Genomic DNA, 22565 nt, shown 5'->3' with positions numbered 1-22565 from the left:
GGGTGCCGCCTTTTCTTAAAAGAAAATACCTTTCTGTATTTTTAGGTTTTTTCCCTATTAATAACATTGGCATCAAGCATAATTTTTAATGGTCAGGTGGCAAATTTAAGATCAAAGCATAGTAACACAGTAAATGAGTTTGAAAGAAAATGTCCACCAAGGTTAAGCTTTGTTTTTAACATACTATAAATCACCATAAAAGAAGATAGGAAGCTACTCGAGGCACTTTCAAAGGCACAAAATTAGCCCTTAAGCTAGTAAAGAAGCCCAAAACATTTTTTGTAGCTTTTACTACTTACTGTTAAGATTTAGTTCTCATTTTAATAATTATTATTATGGCTTAGCTGCGTATCTGAAAGTATTGTCTAATTATTTTATATTTTGATATAAAGCAAAAGTATTTCCTGTTCAGATCATTATGTTTATTATTAAACGATTTTACTGCGAACCATATAACACAGAAATGTTTCGAGCACAGTCAATGACCTATTATAAATCGTAGAAACTAAATGTTACGCGCAAACACATTTGCAGTTTCTGCTAGGCCTAGTTTTTTGCTAGAAACGAAAAGGTTCCACTCCAACATCACATTAATGCAGAAATACATCAATTACAATTAATACGTTGCTGTTATTATCTGAAACAATGCTTTCAATACGTTCTAAAACTTCAATCAATAACACCCCTACAAGTGACGTATTTTCCTGTGATTGGACAGAAGAGAGAAAACGCTAAATTGAAGTCATTTTTTTTTTTAAAATCAACTTTATTAGCAACATCATACTAGAGGACATGTACGCTTTTTGCAGAAAGCACTGTAAACCATAGGGACAGCTCTTTGCCAACACTGAAAACTGGGTATTCAACTACAGCAGGCATGCAGTTTTTACCGACACCCTTTAGAAAAGGGAACATCTAGTATACTTGCTGTAAAATCGTAATCCCCATATGTACTAGATATGATACTTAACGCTTACACGGAAACCCTAGAATTAAATACCTTTCAACTTTCACACAGCTGCAAATCAAACACAGCTCTCTCATTTATTTGACAATAAAGTTTATTTGAAAAAAAAGGACACGCTGCATGTGACGTTGCGCTGCGTGATGACAAAATTTATAGGCGGTGCGCCGTCATTTGCTGTGGGGTTTGTGGTTCTAGCCCGCGTAACTGCCTGAGTCCTGCGTCACCGGCGTGACGTCAGCAGGAGAACGCCATAATCCCGCCCAGCAAGCTGCCGCCTGCAGCCTAACGGGGTGAGAAAATTCATTACGGTCTTATATCATCCGACGGGTATCGGGACTCCTTATTCCGTGTCCGGGGGAATAGTGGCCTCCTGACCGGCTCTGGCAGAGGTGAGCGCACTGCCTTGTGCATATTGTGTGGGATGTGATTTTATCAACGCGTACACAATGGGCTCTTGTTATGACTCCATGTACACAAAGGGACGCATAACTCTTGTCCAACATTTGACTGCATAGTAAATAAGTAGCCTTTTCTTGTGCAATATCATGTATAGCTATTATACCAGTCTGTTGGTAAGTGTAGGGCGGGAGTGCTAAAACGTTAATTTAACCGTGAATGCCTGTAAAATCCACATGGTGCATTGTTGGTGATAATTTTATTGTTCTTGTTTTCATCAAAATGAAACCCCTTTTGGTGCTTTGTAGTTCAGTGACTAATCCATACAGGGGCCTCATCTGAAAAACTGTTGCACTTTAACTCTCTCAAATCCATTTTGTGGCCCTTGGAAAACAAGTTTCAACATACATTGATTGGATAACCCCACCTTATATGCACCATATAATATGTATAATAAACAGAACTAATCTTTTGCAAGCATAGGACCAGGAACGTTTTAGAAACCAGATATTGGGCATATAATTTTTTTTATACTTTTTTGGGGGTTGATAAAACAGTAGCCCTGCTTTAGACCAGGATATTGTACTGTCCATAGTCTGACAAATTTCTGATACGTTACAGAATAAAATAAAAATTAGTTTTAGAGTACAGAAAAACATTTTGGGTAATACCAGGTTAATTTAATGACTTGCAACAATAATGAATTACAGCGACGGAGGACCCTATCAACGAGCATATATGATCCAACAGGAAAAACGGTCAGATAGGGGGGCCCGGGTACAGGGACAGATAAGCTGCCAAATCGTTTTAAGGGTGAAGACACACAGGGCAATTAGTCGGCACAACTTTTTAAAAAGTAGCAGCGACCAATCGGCTCACTGCAAACGATGCGTGATTAGTTACACCAACTCATATATGCTTTAGCAGTTAAATCAATGTGAATAGTCGCTGCTACTTTTTAAAAAGTTGCACCAACTAAGTGCCACGGTTTTATCATAGTTTGTTTCTAGAGCCTAAATTGGTTAACACACTGTTCTTTTGAAGATTATGACTGGTCATCTAGCATAACATTTCCAGAAGTCATAGATTGTTGTTACTTGCTGTTGGAGGAGGGGGTTGGACTGCTACACAGCTGTCTGCCATTTAAACGTGTAATGCACAAGTTTTGCCACCTGCTCCATTTCCATCTCTGCATGTGGTTGGCAAAAGCTTTCAGTTGTTATAGATGTTCTCAGTAATTTCCCTGTGCCTGCTGGTGCATCAGCTGGTCAGGCTTTTGTTGTTTTTATTGAAAACTGAGCCACGAGCACACATTCCAAAACAAAAATCACCTGACCCGCAATAGCACTGGTAGGGTCAGGGCAATTACTGTGAAAGGAGTAATTTTTTACGGCAACAGTAATCAAATAAATGTTATGACTGGAGTTGTGCATTGGAAATTTGTTAGGATAAAGGTGTTAACTGTGGTTGTCGCAAACTAGTCCCAATGGTGCAGAGCAAATTCTGATATCGGTATCAGAAAATGCAAGAATCCGTTTTTGTTACTTGTGAGAGGCAGTGCTAAAATGTATTCTTTTTGTCTGGTCTTGACAACCTGCTTCCATGTAAACAATCCTTTGGATGTTTTTCCTTGGAAGGTTTGATATATATTAGTTCCAATTGCTGATTCATATCACAAGTCTAGTAAATATTTTATTCCATTTCTTTATACAAATCTGCAGAGAGGTTGACCTAAAAAAAAAAGTACTTTCCTGTATTATCCTGGTTCCTGCTTAAAAAACCCAGTGGGTGAGCTTTAGCCTATAGGATAAACCCATATAAATGGGATTTTCTTGGAGCTCTTTGGAATAGTTCCCAGAATTCCTTTTGTTTATAAAGTGTCATGGGAAAAACATGTTGTTTTTTTTTTTTTGCATAATTCATCAGGTAATAAAGGTTCTCCAGCAGAATCCTGCATTGAAATCTGCTTTTTAAAAAAACACTTAACAGGTTTGCCAGTGTGGCACAGCCAATCAGCAGAACAATGGGAAAGTAGCAAGATAGCAGCTCCCAGTAGATATCAGAATAGCTCTCAATAGTAAGAAATCCAAGTCTGGCCAGTTAAGGTGGCCATACACGGACCGATTTTTTACTTACAAACGACCGATTCCCGAACGATCCGATGCTATCGTTAAGTTATCGTATTGTTGGTGGTGTACGAACGATCGTCGGCCCACTAAACGAGCCGACATTATCGTCCCCAAAATCGATCGGCCAGGTTTAAAAATTTTGGTCGTTTAACGATAAAATCTGCCAGTTGGTGTGAGTGTCAGACATTTGTCTTTCAACGATTGTTCTCTGCGCATGTCACGATTGCCAGCAACGACATCGATCGTACGTAGATGTACGATCGTAGGTATTTTACGATAATGATGCGACAAAATCTTTCCCGAATTATCGTTGCCCGTGGATGGCATATCGTATGGGAACTCGATCGCCATACGATCGTTTGTCGATATAATCGTTCATCGCACAACGAGCGAAATCGCCTCGTGTATGGCCACCTTTATTACACTGAGCAGGAGAAACAGGCTGTCCGAAAGCAGTTCTAATGTATAGCACGAGCCAGCTTCTCGAAGCTCAGAATCAGACACAATGCTCTGAGATGGCTGCCTACACACCAATATTACAACTAAAAAAGTACATTTGTTGGTTCAAGAATAACATTTTAAATGGTAGAGTTGATTATTTGCCATGTACACGGTGTATACCATAAAAATCACGACAGTATCCATTTAAGCAGCCATATGGAATTGCTATTTTTAGTTTTTAATTTGTTTCAGCACTAATACTAAATCTAAATTATTTTTTTTGGTCTAAACTAAGCTTACATGAATCCCATGAATCCATGTTGGAAGTAAAACAAGATAGTTGAATGATTTTTAGATTAGCATGACATTAAATATTTAAGCATACTCAAATTTGTAAAATGGGCAGGTCACTGCCCAGTTTGGTCATATAAACTGGTAGCTAAACTGCCCAGTATGTGCCCTGATCCCAGATGTCAGCCATTTTGCTTGGTGTTCATTAGCTTGTTACATGAAATTGCTTCTATCACAATAATTGCAGGTGTAACCTTATACTTTATAATGCAGCATCATATATATAATGTATATATTATCTTAACTTATTAAATAAACTTTTGTTTTTACCAACTTCTCATAAATTTCATCTTTTATTGTTTGGGGAAGTAATCTAAAAAATAGTAATCTTAATCTGTTCTTTATTGCAGCACATTACTTTCTGTACCAAAGAAATGGTGATGGAGAAGCCAAGTCCCCTGCTTGTAGGGCGGGAGTTTGTGAGACAGTACTACACACTTTTAAATAAAGCACCAGACTTTTTGCACAGGTAAAGGTATTTTTGACCATGGATTCATGTGTAGATATTCTCTGTGATGTTGCATAACAATTTAATTCTTTTAAAATCAGTAGCACAATATCTCTATGCTGGGATAAGGGTGATCACCTTAAGGGTAATGTCCCAAAGAGAGATTAGTCGCCCATGATAGATCTCTGCTACCGTGGACGACTCTCCATCTCTCCAAAATGCCTTTCCACTGGCAACAAAGGGGATTGCCGGTGGAAAGGCCTAGGTATCACTTTGGTTTTCCAGTTGTGCAAACTTGCCAGCAGAAGGAAGCTTCACGTGACACCGGCAAACCAAAGCAATGCAGCGATTCCCTTTTGTTGCCCAAGGTATAGGGTTAAATAGTTACATTCACTTGGGTGCCTAACAACATTTTGGCTCCCCCCAGTGATTAGACATTTCCTTCTCCTTTATAGGTATTTGTCAAAATACGCTTCTTGCACTTTACACCATATAGTTGCGCTTGCAGCCACAGCCTTCCTGTTATGAATCAAGCGCTGCTGTGCCTTTTGATGCAGGGAAACCCTGGAGCTGCAACCACCTCTCGATCAGGTGGTAGCTTCAGGGTTCCCTCAGCTCCCTGCTTCAATAGGCACAGTGTACTTGTTTCTAAAGAATAGTGTGCACATGTCAACTCACACACAGAACACCTGAAATTATGACATCTGGACTCTGAAAGTATTCAGGAATTACATCTGGTGTAACCCCCTGCAACAGTTTAAATTGTTTTCTATAATGTGGTGACATTTCACCATGCGGGGGGGGGGGTAGCATAGGAATCCAAGACAGTTTGCAGCAGGTCTTCATTTTTTTCTGTGCAACATTTCGCTAAATCTAGCCATTGACCTGATTTTCATTGGCCCTTGTTTTAAATGTGTTTTAAATCGATTAACTGCAAATCACAACTATGAGCTGTAGTTTGTATGTGTTACAGAAATATCTTTAGAATTCAGGTCTTCTGTGAGGCTCTCTACAAGAAATTGTATTGGGCCTTTTTGATTACATTCATTATCTACAATGAATTTTAGTGGGTGCCATTCGTTTGTATTCATTTACAGATAAGCACATGGCATGGGGTTAATACTTGAGCTAGTATCTCTTGCGTTAGCCCCCAGCATTAAAGCATTAGTTATTTTAACAACGGAAGTCCTCATCACTATTTGTTTTGTTAAAAGGGTCATATTACTACCTAATTATGCTTTCATAAAACACCTTTTTTCTTTTTTTAATTTACATTTTTAAGGTTTTATGGAAGAAATTCTTCTTACGTACATGGAGGGCTGGATGCCACTGGAAAGCCACAAGAAGCCGTTTATGGCCAGGCTGTATGTATGAAATATATTGTATTAAATTATAGATAAGTGTGTAAAATATGTATATTAAAGCCTATACAAATCTATATCACACCCTTTGCAATGCCACAGTAAAAATGTATCAACTAATTTAGCAAATTGTAGCAAGTATTTCTGAGTTACTAGACTCAAGCACAAGAGGGAGGAAAGTTACATCTTAAACTTCAGTTATAATTATAAATTAAATAATAGAAAGCAATTGAAAAATATTTTTTTAGTGTACTGTCTGAAAACACCTAAAGTATTAACTTCAACTTTCAAAGCAATTTACTGTGTTCCAGCATCTACTCACTATGGGACATAAGATGTATGCTGCTGCCCTTTCCTACCCTTTCAACTGTATCTCTCACCCACTTAATCTGTAATATCTTTAGCTCAGGTACTACCTGTTTCTTTTAGTGTGTGCATTGAGACTAGTATTTATCTCCCACATAGGACCACTTGTATTGTAGTCAAAACAAATCTCCTTGACTGTGTTTAAAATGAATGATAAAAATGAGTAGCACCCCATACACTAGTAGTTCTGCATAAATGAAAATATGCTGTCCTAAATTTTTGCGTCATTTTGAGGATCTTGGGAAAACTATATAGCAGTATGTATGTTATCATAACCGGGAAGTAAACTTTATCTCTGATTACTATACAATTTATTGAATTTATATTAAGTTGCTGAAGGTTAAGAATTTCTCCCATTCAACAAAGGGACAATTATGGTCATGTTTTATTCAGTATTTTGAATATTTGTTATATCATGGTGCTTTATGAAGTACAACAATATTGTGCCGTCTGTGTTGTACCTTATTTATACCTCTCGAAACTTGTTTTGTTTTTTTTTTCCCCACCCAAAGGAAATTCACAAAAAGGTGATGTCTCTTCAGTTCAGTGAATGTCGTACCAAAATCCGGCACGTAGATGCACATGCTACACTGAGCGATGGCGTTGTGGTGCAAGTTATGGGTGAACTTTCCAATAATGGACAGCCAATGAGAAAGTTCATGCAGACGTTTGTCCTTGCTCCAGAAGTAAGTACTTTAATTTGTCGTCAAATTGCTGAGGCTTACTGTAAAGTGCCTGACACAGCTTTTTCCAGTGTTCTAAAATATTCATACAATAAATTTTACCCAGTTGAAATTATTGGTGAGGCAGTTATTTTTAACAATCTGCAATGACTTTTGACTTAATGTGGTGTCTAACTGAGTTTGTATTTTTTGGTGTAATATAGGGTTCGGTTCCAAACAAATTCTATGTCCATAATGACATCTTTCGCTATGAAGATGAAGTTTTTGGTGACTCAGAAGCAGAGATGGATGAAGGTAGGAAATGTGTATTCCCAAAAAGATGCTGGCAAAAGTTTGGTTAGTCAACATTATGTTTGCTCTTTTTTAAAAAAATTCTGTTCTTAGGAGACAGATAGGAGGCATGTACTATTACTGAGAGAGTACATCAACCACCCACAGCTCCCATTCCAGACAAAGTGGCAGAAAGCATAAACATAAATGCCTGGATTTGTTTGTTATAAAATAGAACACTCAATATTCTTATATACTGAATGGCTACTTATTTTAGCTGCATACCATAAGCATTCACAGAATACCAATGCAATGTGCATTATACAGTTTGAACAAACTGGTAATCAACCATGCAGCTTGTTTTGTAATGGTGTTTACTTCTAGTAGGTTGATATGGTGGCAGCTCTTACTACCTGCTAGGAACGTCCCTAGTTGTAAGATACTTTATTGGTAGTAAGTAAGCGTTAAATGTGGAGGGTGTTGGGGGAGGGGTAGTTACAGCTTCAGGTGGCAGCAGCCCCAGGATCACATCTGCAGGACCTGAATATATGTATATAACAGACAAACACCCCACAGAAGGCACCATGGTTACAATAAGGTACTGTTATTACTGAGGAAATAAATCATTAAGAAACAATTAGAATTATTTGCTTAAATTTATTTGCTTACATTTTTAAAAAGCATTTGCTTGAGGGGGTAATGTAGAAATGGTGCTAAACACTTTATGAACTTGCAGAAATAAATGTGTAATTTTATTTTTACACTGACATACCTGATTTCACAGACCATGTTAGTCTATCTGTGTATTTGCTGTGTGTGTGTTTGCTAGTTTCCCACCCCTCTCCTAGACTTTCACTAAAATTAAACAAGGGAAGGGTGGAGTTGCATTTTAAAATGGTGTATTCTAGAAGTTCCTCTGAAGAATCTGAGCACCACCTACTTTATATTTATATCTGGAATCTGTATTTTTCGATATAAACACAACTAAATAAGCTCATCATAAAAGGATATATTTTCTTTTTATAATCAACTCTATGGGAAATGGCCTTTCCATATTTCAGAGCTTTCTGGATAATAAAACTCAAATTTGTCCCTCATTCTAGTTGTCTTCGCATACCCAGGTTGTGTCTTAGCCTATGAAACCATATCCTCTTCTGATATGGCTTTTTTCTTTTAGAAAAAAGGGCCTTCAGGATTGTGTTGTCTGCTAATTGTCTACTAGTTGATTGTGTTGTCTTACATTTTTTTAATTTAATGTGGCCATACACCGAAAGATCTTCTCATCTGGCTAGGTCACCAAATTTGCCAATCATTGCCACCCATGTGGCAATATCGGGCCGATCCAATGTTTGGACCTTTAAACAATGTTCGAATCAACAAAGGCCAATGCGGGGTTACTCATCCCCTCATCTAAATTGGATTTTAAACCTACCTAATAGATATTAAGTAAATTTTCTGATTTTATGGCTTGAGATAAAAAGTCGACTTGCTTGGAACAGTGTTGTTAAAGGAGAAGGAAAGGCAAAGTCACTTGGGGGTGCCAAAATGTTAGGCACCTGTAGCGCTTCCTCCTTCCTGATTCACTCGCATGCACAGTAGAGTGAAAATCCTAACTTTAACAGAGAAGTCGACTTTTCACTCTACTGCGCATGCGCCGACCGCTGACATTTGCCGGAAAAGGAGGCAGGAAGGAGGAAGCGCTCACTACAAGTACCCCTGGCTGGTGCTGCTTTCTCCTAACTGGGGCACCAGCCCGGGGTACAATGCCTAACATTTTGGCTCCCCCAAGTGACTTTGCCTTTCGTTCTCCTTGAACAGGCTTAAAAGGAGTACTAGCTAAAGTTTTGTTTCTAGTTCATCTGTAATTAGTTGCATGTGGGGAATATTAAATTATTGTTATTCCTGATTTAGATCTTTCTTTTATAGAATCTGAAGAGGAAGTAGAGGAGGAGCAAGAGGAAAGGCAACCTTCTCCTGAACCAGCGCAAGAGAACACCAACAATGCATACTATGAGCCTCACCCTGTTTCGTAAGTATACAGAGTTCCTCCACCTGCCAGCTATATTTATAATCCACAATTAATAATTGTTTAATGTCATATTAATTTAATGTGGTTATATCAAACTTCAAAAGTACTTTATTATTGATGATTATTCAGTACATTTACATATAACTGGTAATTTGCAATAAACATTTACAGATTCATAAGGATGCATCTTATAAGAGCACAATTTGAATTTAAAATAAACTGCCCTGTTTATACTAGTGCTCTTTAAAGGGGACCTGTCATCCTAATAAATCCAGATGCTTTTCTATCATGGTAATTGAGCAAAATAAACTTTACCTACGCTATATAAATTTTAATTTTGTTTCCTTAAGTTTTGGAATTCGCAATCAGAACTGGCACTGTTTTTAAGGCAAGCTTTGTATCACCCTAAAATCTTGCGCCAGAATGGGGGACCTGATGCCCAAGCATCTGCTACACAATTATAGTTTGTGAAGAGTGTGTGACATCTAGGAAGTGCTGAATAGAAAGTAAAAGTAATTGACTTAACCTGGATGTTTTAATAAAAAAATAATTTGGGTTTCATTTGTTTAATTTGCAAAAGACTTTTATTATACTGCCTTTTATGTGTGGGTAAATGGTCCCCTTTTAAAGGAGAACTAAAGCTTAGCTAAAAAAGTTGGGCAGAAATGTCAGGCATTTTCTTTTGGGGTTTTGTAATTTAATAATTATGAGGTTTGAAAGGCAAACATCATGTTCTGAGGTTTTTAGCTTTTCGGCATCTGCCCAGAGAACACTAAGCACTAACAAAAGATAGGGAGCTCTTGTGCCAAATTTAAAGGCCTTGATCATTACTGTTATAGAGATGCTGAACCCTTAGGCTGAGGCAGTATGTTCGGTATAAAGAATATGGTAAAATAATTCTGGGTGCTGGCACAGAAGAAAGCTAATGTCAGCACTGGGGTCTGATTGTTGGCCTGCCTTTTTCACAGGCTGAGATAAACCCCTGTGTGCCATTAGCCTTATATACTTCAGACCTCAGAGATGTCCAGTGCAGGTATATAAAGATCAACTGCTTGGTGGGTTACGTGGGTAATAGAGTCATGTTTAAGTCTAGTTATGCTGTTCCAGGCTTTCACAGAACTACATATCTGTGGTATTTCTAAAAATGACATTAACTGTTGTATACATTTTTTTTTTTTTAACAAAAAATTCAGACTGGATTATTTTACCCACTGTATGCTGCAAGTGATAATGAGTTTTGTCTAATGATTGTAATAAGATTAACAACTACTACTGCTATTTAAGTGATTAAGTAACTAATGTTAGGTGACAAATCTTTATTTTAAGAACCGTTGCTTTATTCAGCAGCCTAGACTTTTTCAGAGTTTTTTTTTTTTACTGGGGTTTTATCTCTTCAGTGCTAAATTTGAATTACTTTATCCCATATTGCCAGTTTGCAGGCATGATTCCAACCATGGCACAACAGCCTGCCTCAGCCTAGGTGTCCATGCCCCTACTCTAATTTATGTTATAGCATCTTGTTTAGTCCCCCCCACCCCCTAAAGACTTTGTCTTTAAATTGTAGCAATGGAGTGGAGGAGCCTTTAGAGGAGCCAGTTAATGAACCAGAACCAGAACCTGAACCAGAAATAAAGAATGAGGAGATAAAGCCAGAGACAGAAGAAAAAGTGCAAGAGGAGTTGGAAGAAAAATCACCAACCCCACCGCCTGCTGAGCCTGTTGTTCTGCCACAAGAACCACCCAAGGTTAGGTATCTTTATAAATAGTTTGCACTATAAAAGCTACTTTTATTTATGAATGTATTAGCATGAATCATGATAGGTAACATTTAACAGTATCTTGTATGTGTTATCATGTGAAACCTTTTATTTTTCTAAGGGGAATGTTTATGACTATATTGGCAACACAGATACTAGGATGTAAATCTTCTCACACACCTACCTTACAGTAGGTATGGTGCAGGTAACAGGATAGCTGTTAGCCCTTTTCTCTCAGCTGCTTAAAATGTTGTCTTCTGACTAGTTTTACAGAGCCTGATCTTTCTATGCTAAGGGACGTGACCTATGATTACTCGTAGGGAAAAAATCTGTTTACTAATTTCTATGACCGCTGAATAGACATTTCACATGAATATGTAGTTGTTACTAGACATGTCAACCGCAAAAATATTTTTTTTCCTGATAAAGGAAAACTTAATTCTAAGCAACTTGGCAATATACATTCATTCAATATTTATAATGGCTTTTTAGTTATTTCTATATATAACTGCTATTAAAATCAGTGCCTGCCTGTCCTTTCTATTCTCTGCCCTGGTGGCTCTGGCATTTGAAATAATGTAACAAACGCCAGAAGATTCTACAGACTTGTCTTGCTAGAGGGGCCTGGCACTTGCAACATTGTGTAAAAAGTAACAACCAGGAGTTCAGCAAGTGCTGCATTCTGTAGCAATTACATTTACAAATAACTTTTAAAGCACTAAAAATTTTTTAATAAATTGATATTGGAAAGTTGCCTAGAATTATGTTTTCTTTTATTAGGCAAAAAATTATTTTGGGGGTTGACGTCCTTTAAAAGTGTACATAATATTTAATATATTGATAATACTCTGTATTGATTGACATTGCTTAGTTTCCCTTTGCAACATAGGCCAAATAGCAATGTAGTGATCTTATAAACATATTTTTACCACCAGAAACTGATATTTGCCTTATTAGATTTGGAATGTAGCTATAGTTTTTGTTTTTTTTTTTTTTTTATAAGAGAAGAGCAGATTGTTAAGTGTTGGCATTTATTATTTTCTGTAGGCTTTCTCCTGGGCATCAGTGACCAGTAAAAACCTGCCTCCCAGTGGTACTGTGCCAGCATCAGGAATACCACCCCATGTAATTAAAGCTCCAGCCTCACAGGTAATCAATCTGTGACTGCTCAATCAAACAATAATTTGACGTTTAGTTACTATTCATGGCATAGAATGCTGTTTAAAAGTTCTTTCTAAATCACAGTATTATGCTTTTTTTCTGATTGGCTGCACTGGTTTGAACATGTATGGGGTGTTTGTAGGCGTGTCTGCTGGAGGCAAGGTATCTCAACTCTGTTCCTTCTCTCCCATCCATAGGCTCAGGCCTTTGTGCTGTAGGTCTTTCTGTGGGAATAGCCAAGCTGATCTGCATATAAAATTGTTTCAGGACCACACGGCAAATTTTATCCCTAATTATCTATTTCATATTGGTATTGGCTACATAGAGCATATAGATCTCTTCTCATTCAAGTGAATGGGCAGCACTATTAGTCATAATGCAGTGTTAACTGCACAAAAAAAGGTTTAGTGCACATTTTTGGAAAGACTTGCCCCTGCGACATATGTCTTGCTTACTATTAATGTAAAATAAAAGGTGTCTGGCACGATACATTTTATACCTTTTATATAGTCGTAAAGGTTATTTCTGCTGAGTTTCAGTTGATACTACTACTACTACTACTACTACTACTAAAGTTCACCTTTTAAAGGGGCACTGTCATAAAAAGTGTTTTTGCTTTTCTACCTCAAAACTATATACATAACTATATGCAGATTCCCCAAAATCTCCCCTCATTGACTCATATGGTAGATACCTGAAAGTGGTGAAGTGCTTTTAGGCAGTTAGAGTTTAGAACTGCAAACTGAATTAAATTCAGTCAAATACTGCTTTTTTTCAAGTACTCTGCCACAGTTTGTAGAGGTTATTTGTCAAACAGTGGTGGAGCAATCTTGCCTTGTTGCATAGACCAAAAGAAGTCAGTGAACATGGCATCCTAAATATTAGGTTTACATCAGAATTATGTTTGCAGTGTTCCCTAGCCTTTTCATATCTTTCTAGAAATTAAGGAAATAATTAGTAATTTAGTAGAAGTGTTCATCCTGCCTTATATTCTGCTATACAGACGGCTATACATTATGTTTTAAGATGTTTATAAAACTACGTATAGAGAGTTTTACACTAACCATAGTATCTGTAAAATGTTAGGTAGGGAAGTTACAAATCAGCATTCATTTGTGGTCTGGGTAGCAAGATTGTGCTGCAAAAATACTTGGTCAGATTATGAAATTAACCTTTTGTATTTTCATCAGTAAGTATAATTAGGCACTCCCATATGAATTGTTTGATCTAACTCTGTCATTCTGTTTTGTTTTAGGCAAGAGTGGATGTTAAACCAGAAGCTCCAGCTCAGTCTCTCCGTGTAAGAGAACAGCGTCCTCGGGAAAGACCAGCTTTTCAGCCAAGAGGTCCAAGGGTAGGAGGTAAAATGCTGCTTTTTCTGAATATATATTTTAAACTTTGGGTATAACTGTTTTTACAAAGCAACTTTGATCCTTAGTACATGTTTTTTTGGGACAAACACTATTTTGTCGATATATTTCTAGGTCGAAGTGACAATGAACAGTCGGAGTCTGATAATCGTCGTATGTACCGCTACCCTGACAGTCACCAACTGTTTGTTGGAAACTTGCCACATGATATTGATGAAAGTGAACTGAAAGAATTCTTTATGAGTGAGTATGACTTTCCTTAAATTATGGTTTGTTTGTGTTTTTCTTTTTGTGTAAATATTTTTATTGATTTTTAACATAAAAAAAGAATGCTGTTACATACATTTTTCAGACTTATATCTTTCAAGCCTAATACAAGGTATGTTGCAGTAAACAAGTCTGTAGGTCTTGATTTTTAAAAAGCATTAAACAATAGTCATTTTACATATGAACAAAATATTAACTAATAACCAGTATTGGATCACATAAATAGCACTTTTCTCTTCATCTTAGCTTAATTGTCTATTCCGATATATGGTATCAGGCTGTCATGTTTAGAATCCTATTTTGGTGAAAGCACTACCATATTTGTTTAACCATACTTGCCAGTGTTTATAAAAGTTTTCAGGGTTACCCATATATTTTTGGTACAGACCTTCCATTGTTGCTTGCGACTTGACTCTTTCTATTACCTCTTGGAGTGAAGGGGGTATAGGGGCTTTCCAATTCTTGGCAATGGAGTATCTTTCTGCTGTCAGAATATGCAATGTAATCGCTTTACTATCGTGGGTTAGAGTCTATCCCTATGTTTAACAATGCTAGTTCTGGGGATAGATTTAATTTGCAAGGACCTATTGACTGAATTAGATTAGACCCTTCCGAACAGAACTTCCCCAGTTGTGGACATAGCTACCACATGTGATAAGAATCTGCTTTTTGGCCGCAGCCTCTCCAGCATATTTCTGTTGAGGTCGTAGATATTTTAGAGAATCTAGTGGGTGTTAAGTGCCGTCTTAGTAGGATTTTCCTACTTAGTTCAGTGTAAGTAATACATTTAGAGGCCTTTTTAGGCCATTTCATAGCAGACACCCATTGTTCCCAGGAAAACTCCTTTAACAGGTCTTCCTCCCATTTTATAAAAATGCTGGTTTCTCAGGGTCGGTTGAGTCATTCAAAAGTTTGTAGCATAAAGATGTACCGTTTTGCTTTATGTTATTGGAGTTGAGATTGTTGAAAGGGAGATGCTATATTTGTGGCTAGTGTCAACAATGGGTATATAATATGTCTAATTTGTAGATAGAGAAAAAAGTTTTGTTTAGGAACTTGATATTTATTTACAATTTGTTGAAAGGACCATATTGAGGTATTCTCTAGAATATCGTTTACATGATTGATACCTTTCTCTATTCTAACCCCTAATTTCGGGGGCTTAGAGAATTACCCTGATAGCGGACATAGGGATCTCGGATATTTTATGTTTCCAGCACCTTTCTTGGAGGACAACTTCCCTCCACACTTGAAACATATGGGTCGTTGTGGATAAGGCTTTGAGTTTAAGATTTGGTTGTATAGTTAGTGCCCATAATCTATCTTTAGTTGTGTTGCCTTGTAAAGAGGCATTTTCAATTTCTAGCCACAATTTTTGAGTCATTTTTCCAGCAACTTCTACATTGTTCTAGTATAGTAGTAGCTTTCATATAGGCTTCAATGTTGGGTACCCCCATTCCCCCTTTTTCCATGGCGATATATAGATATTCCCAGCATATCCTGGGGTGTTTACCTTTCCATATGAGGTCTTGTAAGGTTCCCTGGATTTTTTTTAACAATATCTTTGGGTATCCTTAATGGGATTGTTCTCATTATAAATTATGGTCTGTTTTAATACCCTGTTGAGTAGGGAAAGTATGCAGTTTTGCACTAAACTTGAAAATGCATTAATAAGTTATTTCCCATTTGCATGTATAGAATTAAAGGAAATGTATGTAATAATCCTCACCCTAAACTGGATATGCTTCCTCTTTGTATACATTGTAACGCCATATAATCGTTTTTGTTAGGGTTTGCTATTATAGTACACATTAACTTGGGAACACAGAAAACATTGGGTACAGCTTCCACCACCAGCTGCTGCACATCACTTTACACTGCACAGGAAGAGAGAGGGTCTTATTTATTCATTTTTGTTTTTGTGTCTCCTTAAGGGGCATTTGATAAAGTTTAAGGTGTGTCTAACACTAAAGCTGGCCATACACGCACCGATAATATCGTACGAAACCTCGTTTCGTACAATATTCGGTGCGTGTATGGCAAGTTGGCCAGTTGACCGATATCGCAGGAAGCTGCTGATATCGGTCGACTCACCGATCGGGCCAGTTAAGATTTTGATTGGGCGCCATAGAAGGCACCTGACCAAAATCTGCCTTCAGCGCTGAATCGGCAGAAGGAGGAAGAAATCCTATTGTTTCTACCTCCTTATCTGCCGTTTCAGCCCTGAACGGTTTGTGGCTGATTGTACGATCTTTCGTGCGACCGATGGTAGCACGAAAGATCGCAAATCGCCATGTGTGTGGCCACCTTAAGCCTTGTTAGCCTTCATGAATTTGTCTCTCCTCAGTAGTCCTTATGTAAATTCTTTGCTGTGACTTAAAACTCCCAGGGCTCCCTCTTCTTCCCCCCCCCCCCCCCCCCCCCCACACACGTTTTACATTTTTTTTCCTTAGGTTGGGGATTCTCTAGTGAAATTGCACCTGCTCAAGGAAAAATCATGTGCAGGCGAACTCATTTTACCTTCCATTTATCTTCACTTAAACTTGTAAATATACATTTGCACACTACAGTAAAACTTCTATTTTTACACTGCTGCACATATGCAAATGGGAACTTGTACCTGGGCCACCACCTAAAATGTTTGTAAAATGCCGTGGAGTTTTTTCACTGACCTGTGCATTCTTCTCTGAAGAGTGCCCCATAGTAAAATAGGCTTTCCTTGTCCTTTATGTTGCAAAGGAGATCATTACTGATTCATTTTATGTCACAGTATATTTTAAACACAATGCTATTTAGTGCAATTTAATGTAATTTTTTTTCATATTTTATACCATTTAGGTTATGGAAATGTGATGGAGCTTCGTATTAATACCAAAGGCGTTGGTGGGAAACTACCAAACTTTGGCTTTGTTGTGTTTGATGACTCTGAGCCAGTTCAGCGAATTTTGCTTTCAAAAGTAAGTAGTACTATATTGTTAATAATGCTACAAACCTATAAAAATATCTCAAGGGGAAGTAGACATTCACTTTTAAAGCAGAAGTTTATAATGTGTGCAGTTAACCATTTTCAGTCATTCAGTTTATTAAAAAGGCATTCTGTCATGATTTTTATGGTGTGCTTATTTATAAATGATGATGTTTACATATCATAATCCACTCTACCATTTAAAACTCTTGAACCAACAAATGTATATGTATATAACATTTTATTTTTATGTTTAGTTTAGTATTGGTGTGTAGGCAGCCATCTCAGTGCATTGCGCCTGATTCTTAGTTTTTAGAAAGACTACACTACACATTAGAACTGTTTTCAAAAATGAATAAGGCTAGCCCCATGTGAAATTTCAAAATTAAATATAAAAAAATCTTTGTTTCTTAAAACTGATTTTAATGCAGGATTCTGCTGGAGAAGATCTATTAACTGATGCATTTTCAAAAAAACAAAACAACATTTTTTTCCCATGATTATTTCAACCCAACCCCCTTTTGGCTTGAGCGCTGAGTAACACCTTTATTGCTAAACTTGAATACAGAAAAGAAAATTTAAAACATACAGCTCTTTTATATGAGAAATACAACAATAAAATTACATTAGAAAAGTTTTAATTAAGTTTTAATGCTACATATTAGCTTGGCCAAGGTAGGGTGTCAACAACAGAGGAATTATAGCTTTTGGAAGTTAATTATTTGTGTTATAAAGCTGTTGTACCTCCAGACATATAATGATTACAGTTGTGGACAAATTTTAGTTCAGTGTTTATTGCCTCTAAACCTTTTAGTGTTTATAGAATTTGTAATTATTTCTTTTCTTACCAGCCAATTATGTTTCGTGGAGAGGTACGGTTAAATGTGGAAGAGAAGAAAACAAGGGCTGCAAGAGAAAGGGAAACCCGTGGTGGAGACGACCGCAGAGATATACGACGCAATGATAGGGGACCTGGAGGGCCTCGTGGGCTCATCAGTGGTGGAATGGTTCGTGACAGGGATGGAAGGGGCCCTCCACCACGAGGAGGAATGGTCCAAAAGCTTGGCAGCGGACGTGGAGGAGCACCACCTGTAGAGGGTCGTTTCTCTGGCCAGCGCCGCTGAATCTTGTCACAATTAACATCCAGTAAAGCCTACAGTGGTACCTTATTCGTCGTGTTTGCATTCTTGTTAATTTTTTTAGCTTTGGAATGTGACACAGCCTTTTTTCTCTTTCCCATGATTTCTTTGATGTGCAAAAAGCATCTTTTTGTTTCCAGTTTCAATTGAGGTGAACTTTCTTTCTTTTTCCAGTTTCTCAACAGGATTTAAACTGTTAATTTATACATCCCAACTTTGGAAATTTGAGAACTGATATAACTTAGCACTGCAAGTATTCATATGGGCATTGCAAAGCAACGTCCTATTAAAATTCTCAAAAAAAAAGCCCTCTGCTGCACATTTCAAGTATTAGCGTTTTCTTCATTGGAGACAAGAGTAGTGCAACGTATGCCTCTTCTGGCACAAAAGAACAAGTGATTATGCACTCATACAAAATGCACTGTCTGCGTCCATTTACGCAGTTAAAAAGATTCTTAGAAAGTAGCTCATAAAGATGAGGATGTTCTAATTCCATTTGGTTTGCGCACATACACCACAAAACTGATGGTAGACAAACCATTGCAGAAGTAAATTCTTCAAACCTCATTATTGTTCTGAACTTAATAGTGTGAATCTGATTCTTCAAAGGGTATCATCATGAGCACTATTCAAAGTTTCGTACATGAAGATTTTTGTTTTTGCACTTGCCCCTCTGACATGCAGAGATGGGTGGCTGCTCAATCTTCTCCAACTCTCCAAACCCTCCTTTTCAGCTTTGTACAGTATAAATTGTACTGAAATGTCTTTTAGTTCTCTGGTAATGTAATAAGCATGATGGTGCCTTCTATGAATACATCATTCCAGTCCTTGCTGGTGATTTTGTACAGTGAATGACTTACTGTGCTGCAACGCCAAACAGCTTCAACACATTTAAGAATCATTGAAAAGCCTGCCTAACCAAACTGCAGTATCTGTATATGGGTAGACATTCGAGTTTTTGTTTGCTATGGTTCACCTTATCTACCATTGGTATTCACTTGCCAGTAGTAGGGTTCAGTATGTCAAAAGGAGTTGTGGTCACGTCTGTGTTTAAAGCCCTAACTGTAACTCTGTATAGCGCATACAAAGCGGGGTTTACATGGTGTCCTGCAAATGTCCAGTTGCACATTTTTTTTTTTTTTTAAAGTTCTGTTAAACCTACAAGCAGAGGATTTACTGTAATGCTCCTAGAATAGACCTGCAGCTCTAAGTGTCTGCACTATACCATATTGTACAGGGTTTCGTTTCCTAGCAGTCTTTTCCATTCTGCACAATTACTGGGAAAACACATAACCCAAGGCTTTAGGAAGAAGTCCACAGTTCCCTACAGTTTTCTTCAAATCGGCTACTTTAAATGCACCATTTTGGGACGAACTGTCTAGATCAACACATTCCAGTAAACTGCAAATGTAGCACAGGGTACTGACCAGCCCGGTGCAGTAAGATGAAATGGTGCCCAGAAAGGGAACAAGTGTGAACACTTAAAGCTGCTCTGAAAGGGTGGGAGACCTCGTTCCACTGAAATAGCAAAAATGCTCATGGAGTAACATGCTGCTTTCGACTTATGCAACTGTTTGCTGAGCCTTCTTTCAAACTAATGATTGTGCACAAAAGTATTTTATTTTCTACTCTGCAAGGCAACTTAAGGTTTTGTGTACGTCCGACTTCTAATTCCCCCCCCCCCCCCCACCGATCCCTCCACTCCACCCCCTGTGTTTTTTTTTGTTTTTTTTTTTTATGTTCGTCGCTTGAGGTCTTCTGTGTTTGATGGCAAGTCTTGCACTATTTCATACATTTCTGGGACACAGATTTCTCATGGTTATAATTTTATATATACATATATATTTTGTGTTATAAAAGTTTTACATTTGCAATCTGTTACCTGGAAGTATTGTACTTGAATTCCCTAAGATACAAGCAAACCTCGGACTAGTTTTTGTCATTCCAATTCAGTGACGGAATTGTTTGCCAGCAGTTCTGTTCCTTGGTTTTGTTTTTATCCCTCCTCCACCTTTTCTGTTTCTTTTTTATCTCTGCTGTTAAACCCTGTCACCATCTAAACTGTGTAATGGCAAATGGAACTGGGACAAAGCAAAAATGTAACATGCCGTTCCAGAGGAGCATACGAGCCATTTAGCTTTCCAGTCTGCTTCACGTTTCAATACTTTGAATAAACATTAAACATCCAGGATGTTTACTTGGTGATTGTTCACCTTACTATACTGTGTACATTTAAGTGTTACTGTCTTAATATTTCAGTAAATGTACCTCATCCAACATAGTAGCAGTTCTCTTTCATTATTCCTTAATTGTTGCTTTATCATTGCACTTCTATTCCAACACAATTGGCACACCATATTTAATTCAGTGTAGAAGACAGTGGTGAATGGTTTACCATCTTTGCTGTAATGTGTTGAACATTACCGTATATGCCAATAGAATCTAGTACATTTGTTGCAGATGGAGAGTATTTTGACTTCAGTTTTTTTCCATATTTGAATGTGTTCAGATTAAACATATAATAAAAAAAAAAACTACTGATGTCTACTGATTGTTGATCTTGGTCATTCTCTTTATAAATATTTGTTTGTTTGTTTTTTTTCTTTTCCTATACAATTGTCAAGTCAGTTGCATTTGTAAGCTAATACAGGAGTAGAGTATAATGCACTTTTACTTGATAAGAATAAATGGTATGCCAATGCTAAATAGTTATGTTTTGGGCCTTATAGGCTTTCCAAAGGGACAATATATGACCTGCTTTATATTCTTATTAATTGATTTGTAACATCAAAACATTTAAAATGTAATTTATTGTACTATTTTATTTAATTTTAACCTCAAAGCTTTAGCTACTCCTTAGGTTTTTATTCGAGTACTTGATAGGTAACTCTACAAGGGGTATAATCAGCGTTTTAGTAGGATATGTGGCACATGTAAAAATGAAACTACACACTCCAGCGTGAAAACTGTTGTGCCATTGGACTTGCACATTGCGTTTTGCCTTTGCCGCCATGACCGATAGAAAACTATACACCCTGCAGCGTGCAACCAAGGAGTCTGCTTGGCTATGTACCAAGTGTCTGTCACTTTTTCAGCTATTAAAGGGGTTGTTCACCTTTTAATTTACCTTTTAGTATGTTATAGAGTGACCGATTCTAAGCAGTTTTTCATTATTTCAGTTTTTTAATCATTTTCCGCTTTCTGGTTCTTTGCAGATTTTAAATGGGGGTCACTGACCCTGGCGGCCAAAAAACTGTTGCCCAGTGAGGCTACAGTTTTATTGTTATTGTTACTTTTTTTTTTTTTTTTACTCAGTCCCTCTCCTATTCATATATCAGCCTCTCATTCAAACAGCTCCATGGTTGCTAAGGTAGTTTGGACCCTAGCAAACCAGATAGCTGTTATAACTCCAAACTTGAGAGCTGTTGAACAATTATTGAAATAAACTACAGATAAAAAATGAGGACCAGTTGCAAATTGTCTCAGAATATTATTCTCTATATCATACTAAAAGTTATCTCAAAGGTGAACAACCCCTTTAACTCCTTTGTAGCTGATTATTATGCACTTGAGAAAATCCTGTGTATATTGTAAAAAGCATTATACTTTTATATTAGAATTACTTACACAGTGCAGGGCTTTTCAGCGTCAGTCATGCATTTGTCTAAAGCTCCAAAGAAATGAGTGGGAATGGATAGGTAAGTATTTGTGTGAATAATGTACTCAGACATTTATACAGAGCTCATTTTTATTCTTTGCTCTGGGAGGGATAATAATATTTTATTTGCCTCTAAATGCAATATAAAATGATGACGGTTCCATGTACACTGTCTAATAAAATGTATAACCTATATAGTTACCTAAGGAAAAATCACATGTAATGGGGAACTGTCGCTATTTAAAAAAAAAAAAAAAATCTGCATTTTTCATTAATAGTTTTTGTTTTCATTATAGTTTTTGAGATATAAATAGTTCAATTGTGCTTTCTCGGCCTAACATTTTCCCATTCTATTTCTTTGGAGTGCACTGGAAATATTTTAACTGACAAGGCGAATCACTGTGTTACTGCAGCCATACACAGAACACGTCAACAGATTATTGTCCAAGTATGGGGCCCAACAACTGGCCTGTCTGACCAATATCAGTTGCAACCAGGAAGAAAAATGTTTTTATTGCAGATTGTTATATACTTGAATAAGTTTATTAAACATCCACTGCAGTTTAGTGCTTTGGTTGCCAAACTGTCACTCCGACCCCCCTGGTGGGCTTGGGGGGAGGGGGGGCCTCAGCCTCAAGGGCAGTTAAGGTAAGATTTGTCGACACATCAATGTGATGTAATACTGACGTATAGAAAATAATCTTAAAGTGTTGATGTAGTTGAATGGTTTATTGCACAAACAAATTTCAGAGCATACTTCTAGGGCATTGTAGTGCGCATGGTGGAGTGCATTTGCGATTATGTCAG

At 37.3% G+C, this 22565-nt stretch overlaps 1 protein-coding gene across 2 annotated transcripts; it reads left to right on the top strand.

Annotated features, from left to right (window-relative positions):
• Positions 1 to 1137: 1137 nt before the first annotated feature.
• On the top strand, positions 1138 to 20647 carry g3bp2 (G3BP stress granule assembly factor 2). Of its 2 annotated transcripts, NM_203942.2 has the most exon segments (12): positions 1334 to 1356; positions 4635 to 4753; positions 6015 to 6096; positions 6972 to 7145; positions 7346 to 7436; positions 9339 to 9441; positions 11006 to 11186; positions 12246 to 12347; positions 13615 to 13720; positions 13844 to 13972; positions 16835 to 16953; positions 17813 to 18406. In NM_203942.2, coding segments are annotated over 11 exon segments (1455 nt in total). In that variant the 5' UTR covers positions 1334 to 1356; positions 4635 to 4658; the 3' UTR covers positions 18086 to 18406.
• Positions 20648 to 22565: the final 1918 nt, after the last annotated feature.

The sequence above is a fragment of the Xenopus tropicalis genome, chromosome 1 (assembly GCF_000004195.4).
Source record: "Xenopus tropicalis strain Nigerian chromosome 1, UCB_Xtro_10.0, whole genome shotgun sequence".
Lineage (NCBI taxonomy): Eukaryota > Metazoa > Chordata > Amphibia > Anura > Pipidae > Xenopus > Xenopus tropicalis.
The sequence above is the reverse complement of the archived record's forward strand: the minus strand, read 5'-3'. Positions and strand labels throughout refer to the sequence as shown.

Excerpts from the sequence above, each read along its gene's own strand:
- g3bp2 (XM_012958364.3), top strand. The coding sequence starts at position 4,659 with ATGGTGATGGAGAAGCCAAGTCCCCTGCTTGTAGGGCGGGAGTTTGTG. Across the intron at positions 7,437-9,338 it reads AGAAGCAGAGATGGATGAAG|AATCTGAAGAGGAAGTAGAG; the intron begins GTAGGAAATGTG and ends TTTCTTTTATAG. Across the intron at positions 11,187-13,614 it reads TGCCACAAGAACCACCCAAG|GCAAGAGTGGATGTTAAACC; the intron begins GTTAGGTATCTT and ends GTTTTGTTTTAG.